The 6,456-nt window shown below is 56.9% G+C and overlaps 1 protein-coding gene across 6 annotated transcripts in view; it reads left to right on the top strand.

Annotated features, from left to right (window-relative positions):
- The window catches only part of ST3GAL4 (ST3 beta-galactoside alpha-2,3-sialyltransferase 4), a 43,446-nt gene extending 36,990 nt beyond the window's left edge, over positions 1-6,456 (top strand). For all 6 annotated transcript variants that reach the window (XM_084867589.1, XM_084867587.1, XM_084867586.1 and 3 more), the window contains exons 9-11: positions 758-901; positions 5,370-5,513; positions 5,771-6,456. In XM_084867589.1, the coding sequence (XP_084723715.1) occupies positions 758-901; positions 5,370-5,513; positions 5,771-5,857 (375 nt within the window). In that variant the 3' untranslated portion in view covers positions 5,858-6,456. The remainder of the gene's footprint in view (positions 1-757; positions 902-5,369; positions 5,514-5,770) is intronic.

Raw genomic sequence — 6,456 nt, forward strand, 5'->3', positions numbered from 1 at the left:
GAGTCATCTCCAGGCAGGGGCAGGTTGGGACGATTGAGATCTGGCCCTTCCAGGAGAAACTTCCGGAAGGTCCACCGTGTCCCTTTGCCACTCAGTCACACACCCAGCTCTCCAGCCTGCCACTTGTTAAAAAAAAAAAAAATATATATATATATATATATATATATATATATATATATATATATACATATATATATATATATATATATATATATATATTTGATTTTTTACAGAGAGGAAGAGAGAGGGATAGAGAGTTAGAAACATCGATGAGAGAGAATCAACGATCAGCTACCTCTTGCACACCTCCTACTGGGGATGTGCCCAAAACCAAGGTACATGCCCTTGACCGGAATTGAACCCGGGACCTTTCAGTCCGCAGGCCAACGCTCTATCCACTGAGCCACACCGTTTTCGGCAGCCTGGCACTTTTTGCCAAGTGTTTACACAACCCCAAACTCGAACCCATTCACCGATGGGAGATCCTTGGGAGTGGGAATGGCTGGACTTCGTACTCAACACACAGTGGCCCCTGGTCTCCCCTGGCGGTCTCTCCCCTCTCTCCCTGCTCTGCTGGTCTCCCTTCCCGTCTTGGGTGCAGGCCATCACCTCCCTCTCCTCACCCTGGGGGGGGGGTGTCTCTCCATCACGTGGACCCCACCCCCTGGCTGAGGACCACCGGGCTGGACTTGCAAACAGGTCTTCGCCCGCCCCCATCTCTTCCTTCCAACCTCATCCTTCCCCCCTCCCCCGCCAGGTGCGGAAGGGCTTCTGGAAACAGCCTCCCCTCATCTGGGACGTGAACCCCAAACAGATTCGGATTCTCAACCCCTTCTTCATGGAGATCGCAGCCGAAAAGCTGCTGAGCCTGCCGATGCAGCAGCCACGCAAGATCAAGCAGGTGAGGGTGCGACCGGGCACCCCCGGGGGGTGGGGACACGGGTGGGAGGGACAGGAGAGCGTATTAACAGATAGGTCATGACTCCCATCGGAATGGCACCTGTGACGGCCGGGGCCCAGCTGTGGGGCACCCACCTGTAGTCATTCTTTTTTTTTTTTTTTTTTTTTTAACACATTTTATTGAGTTTTTACAGAGAGGAAGAAAGAGGGATAGAAAGCTAGAAACATCGATCAGCTGCCTCCTGCACACCCTCTACCGGGTTTGTGCCTGCAACCAACGTACATGCCCTTGACCGGAATCGAACCCGGGACCTTTCAGTGAGCCAAACCGGTTTCGGCTGTAGTCGGGTTTATTAGCTCGCTGCAGCCTGGGAGCACACAGGCTTGAGAGCAGCGGGGTATGTCCAAGGTGGAGAGGTGGGGGAGGGTGTTCATAGGCCCGGCGGTTGGAGTTGGAGGATGGTTTGGGCAGGCACTGGCCAAAATCTGTAACCTGGTGCGTTGCTGGGACCAGTTGTAGTCTTCTCTTTAGAGGAGCGGTTCTCAGCCTTCCTCATGCCGCGGCCCTTTCATACAGTTCCTCACGTGGTGGTGATCCCCGACTACAAAATTGTTTCCGTGGCCACTTCATAACTGTAATGTTGCCACTGTTAATGAATCGCAGTATAAATATCTGTGTTTTCCGATGGTCTTAGGCGACCCTGCTAGCGGTTCTCAACCTGTGGGTGGAGACATTAGAAAGGTTGAGAACCGCTGCTGTGGATCCTAAGACCAGTCTCACTCTGAGGACACTCGGGCCAGCAGAGTGCACATAGGTAGCAACGGGAGGAGCCGATGCCCCAGCCCCGTGGTCGGCAAACTCATCAGTCCACAGAGCCAGATATCAACAACGATTGACATTTCTTTGGAGAGCCACATTTTTTAAACTTAAACTTCTTCTAAGGCCACTTCTTCAACATAGACTCGCCCAGGCCGTGGTATTTTGTGGAAGAGCCACACTCAAGGGGCCAAAGAGCCGCATGTGGCTCGAGAGCCGCAGTTTGCTGACCACTGCCCTAGCGGAGTTGTTCTAAGTGCTGTGGGACCTCGGAGAAGGCCTCCCCCTCCCTCCCACCCCCACCCCCAGAGGAGGTGCTGCTGGGTTGGCCCTTGCTGGCCCGTCAGGCAGGGAGCTGGGGAGAGGTATGCAATTTGACCATCACAAACACACCCTGGCGCTGGGCTCTATTGCAAGTAGAACGGAGAGGTTTTATGCCCCTTAGGGGGCACGAGGCGGCAGTGAAGGCAAGAGAAGGGAGGGACCCAAACCAGCTCCTGTCGGATGTAGGAAGAGACCCAGAAGGGAAGGCCTCGACGGGCACTCGTTTCCTGTCACTGCCTAAGAAATGACCACCGTTCAGCAGCTTAAAATAGCACCACTTACCCACTCCTAGTTCCGGGGGTCAGAAAGCCAGCTCAGGGTGGCTGGGTCCTCTCCCTGGGGTAGGTATGCAGCTTCTCCCTCCCACCCCCTGCATCTGAGAGTAGCAGGTTACCGTCGATGTCTGTGCCTTTATTTCTCTCATGATAATCGAAATACTTAACGAGCCAAAACCGGTTTGGCTCAGTGGATAGAGAGCGTAGGCCTGCGGACTGAAAGGTCCCGGGTTCGATTCCGGTCAAGGGCATGTGCCTTGGTTGCGAGCACATCCCTAGTAGGGGGCGTGCAAGAGGCAGCTGATCGATGATTCTCTCTCATCGACGTTTCTAACTCTCTATCCCTCTCTCTTCCTCTCTGTAAAAAAAGTCAATAAGATATATTTAAAAAAAATACTTAACGAGGTCCAGCTTTACGAGAGGCTTAGTAACACCCTGACGCGCTCTCTCAGGCCGCGCTGATCCCCGAGGCCACGTCTTGCTCACGATGCAGAGGGTAGAGACGGAGCCCAGATGTTCAGAGGCGGTTCAGAGGCGCTGGCAGCTGGACGCTGGGTGTGGTTCTGGGGAAAGGAGTTTGGCGGGGCTGCTCGCTGCAAAACAAATGCCGAAAGCTGGGCTTGCCTTTGGCCGTGGTTCATGAAAGCGAGAACCCGCCTCGGGCGTCTCTGGGCTAGCAATCCCAGGGACGGTGGTGGGTCTTTCGTAAAAGCGAAGAGGCATAACACGGACTTCTGGGGAGCGGGGAGTATCTGTACGAGCTTAGAATCAGGGTGGCAGCTGGACTGAGTTCCTGTCTGGAGGCTCGTTTATTTTGTTGTTGTTGTTGTTGTTTAAGTATATTTTTATTGATTTCAGAGAGGAAGGGAGAGGGAGAGAAGGATAGAAACATCGATGATGAGAGAGAATCACTGATCGGCTGCCTCCTGTACACCCCCCCATCCTGGGGATCGAGGCCCACAACCTGGGCACCTGCCTTGACCAGGAATCGAACCCTGATCTCCTGGTACATAGGTCGGTGCTAAACCACTGAGCCACACCAGCCAGGCCCAAGCTCAGGAAGAATACACTTCCTGTAGTTGCAGGACCAACGTCCCATTCTCCTGCTGGCTCTCACCCAGGGCAGCGGGGAGCAACCTCAGCTCTTGGAGGCTGCCCGCATTCCTTGCCATGCTCCTTCCCCGCCCCCCCCAATCCTCAGAACACCCCCAGCATGATCATTCTTCTTGTGCTTCCCCTCTCTGACTCCCTCCCCTGCTCAGCCCTCTAGACCCGGAAGTAGAAGCTCATGAGATGAGGTCAAGCCCACCAGGGTTCTCTCTCTAACGGTCACCGGGCCTGCCTGAAGCCGCAAACCATGTCATAGATCTTATCAAAACCATAGTTTCCACACACACACACACACACACACACACACACACACACACGCGAGGGTCCCCGGGGGCGGGGGGTGTCTTCCATTTCTGCAACCACATGCACTTCCCAGGGGAAAGGGGAGGGATCTGTGACAGGTCTGGGTTCCCAGCTTGGACAACTGGGTGGGCAGGCACTTGTGTAACTGATAGAAGGGGTACAGGGGGAGGGAGAGCTGGGTGCGGTTCAGGGGCCCTGTCCAGGCAGAGCTGGCCAGAAGGCAATGAGGATGTGGTTTGGGTCAAGCTCTGACCGGGAGGCGATAACAACGGTAGTTAAGGTGCCAGGGGGAGCGGGAGGCCCGGGCAGGAAGTGGCAGATGCAGTGACAGCGGAGCTCAGAAGGACGCTGGAGTCAGAGCGAGGGAGGGAGATGGGTGAGGCTGGGACGCAGGCTGTCCCTCCCTGTGGAGGAGCTGGGGATGGCGAACGGGAGGGCGTGAGAGCGGCCCCTGCGGTGGACGGGAAAGTCTGGCATCCCAGTCTCACAGAGGGGTGAGCCCTCCTTAGAAGGGCGCACGGTCCGTGAGCGTGGGGCCCTAGGTCTCCCGAAAGAGGGGAGGCCCTCCGAGGCTCAGAGCAGAGCCTTCCTTTCCGCTCCTCTAGGACGTGTGAGCCTCAGTTTCCCCGTCTGTGCTATGCAGTATGGTAGCTGTGAGCCACATATGGCCATTTCAGTTTCAGTTCAATGAAATGAAAAAATTCAGCCCTGGCCGGTTTGGCTCAGTTGGGTAAAGCGTTGGCCTGTGGACTGAAGGGTCCCGGGTTCGATTCCAGTCAGGGCACATGCCCGAGTTGTGGGCTCGATCTCCAGTGTGGGGTGTGCAGGAGGCAGCCAATCAGTGATTCTCTCTCATCATGGATGTTTCTATCTCTCTTTCCCTCTCCCTTCCTCTCTGAAATCAATAAAAATATATTGGGGGGGGGGAAAGAGATTAGCTTATCCTATTTAATAAAAGAGTCGTATGCAGATTGACCATCACTCCAACACACAAGATCAAGATAGCTGCCCCCATGTGGACACAAGATGGCCACCACAAGATGGCCAGCAGGGGAGGGCAGTTGGGAGGGACCAGGCCTGCAGGGGAGGGCAGTTGGGGGTGATCAAGCCTTCAGGGGAGAGCAGTTAGGGGTGACCAGGCCAACAGAGGAGGGAAGTTGGGGGCAAACAGGCTGGCAGGGGAGCAGTTAGGCATCAATCAGGCTGGCCGGGGAGTGGTTAGGGGGTGATCAGGCTGGCAGGCAGAAGTGGTTAGGGGCAATCAGGAAGGCAGGCAGGCAAGCAGTTGGGAGCCAGCAGTCCTGGATTGTGAGAGGGATGTCCGACTGCCCGTTTAGGCCCGATCCCACAGGCAGTCAGACATCCTTCGAGTGGTCCCAGATTGGAGAGGGTGCAGGCTGGGCTGAGGGGCACCCCCTTGCCCCCGTGCACGAATTTTGTGCATCGGGCCTCTAGTATTATATATATATATTTTAAAAAAAGAAATGAACAAAAATGAACAATTCAGTCCCTCGGCTCCATGATCCCTGTTCACTCGCTCACGTGCCAGCTGTGGCACAGTTTTGTTGCAGAGGCTGCCCTAAAGGTGCCCAGAGGAGCATGCCCCTCTAATGCCCCCCCCCCTTCCCCGTGCTCCCCAGAAGCCCACCACAGGCCTGCTGGCCATCACCCTGGCCCTCCACCTCTGCGACGTGGTGCACATCGCCGGCTTCGGCTACCCGGACGCCCACAACAGGAAGCAGACCATCCACTACTACGAGCAGATTACGCTCAAGTCCATGGCGGTAAGTAATCTGCAGGCTGGGAGGGGCAGACCAGCCGGGGGGACCCTGGGCGAGTGACAGGAACCAGGGGCCCCAAGGAGGCTCCCGGTGGTGAGGTCACTCAGAGTCAGAACCGGCACTGGACTCCCTGGCCAGCGTTCCCTGCGTTCGGCCGCTAGGTGGTCTTGCTTTTCAGGGGCAACCTGGGGAAGGGGCTGCGGGAGGGCCAGGGACAGCCCCACACTCCCCCCAGCTTGCTTCCTCTGCTGCCTCCACAGAGCTCAGGCCACAACGTCTCCCAGGAGGCCCTGGCCATCAAACGGATGCTGGAGATCGGAGCAGTCAAGAACCTCACGTACTTCTGACGTGGGCAGGAGCGCTACCCATCGGTCTGCCCACTCCGCTGCCTGCGCGACCCCCAGCCATAGCCGTGGGGGTGCCTGTGCCAGCGTGGCCGGCGTGGACGCCCCCTCGCCTGTGTGTGTGTGGGGGAGGGGTCCCGGGACTGGCCAGGCCCAAGAGGAGGGAGGCCACGCCCGACTGCTCTGCGGAGGCCAGCCAGCTCGCCAGGATGGAGGCCTGGGGCGGCGGGAGCCCGGCGGAGGACCGGGGCTCGTGGCCAGGATGCCTCCCGCCTGTCGGCGCCGGGAGGTTATTTAATGGGCTATTTAATTCACGGGAAGAAGGCGCTGTGGGCTGGTCCCGTGGCATCCAGAAAAGGGGGCATAGACAGTGTCCGGACCGCTTTTTATAAAAACACAGACGTGACGGGCCCACGGAGGCCTAGACCCAGAGCAGGCCTCCCTCCCCGGAGGGGGGTTGTCTGGAGCGGGCGGGGGTCCTCCCGAGAGGGGCTGCTCCTCCCAGCGGGCATGGGAAGGGCAGAGGTGGGGTGTTCCCCGGAGAAGGAGCCTCATCTAGAAAAGAGGTACCAAGCAAATTAAACTATTTTTCCTAAAACAAA

This window comes from Pipistrellus hanaki (assembly GCF_964339955.1).
Source record: "Pipistrellus hanaki genome assembly, chromosome: 19".
Taxonomy (NCBI): domain Eukaryota; kingdom Metazoa; phylum Chordata; class Mammalia; order Chiroptera; family Vespertilionidae; genus Pipistrellus; species Pipistrellus hanaki.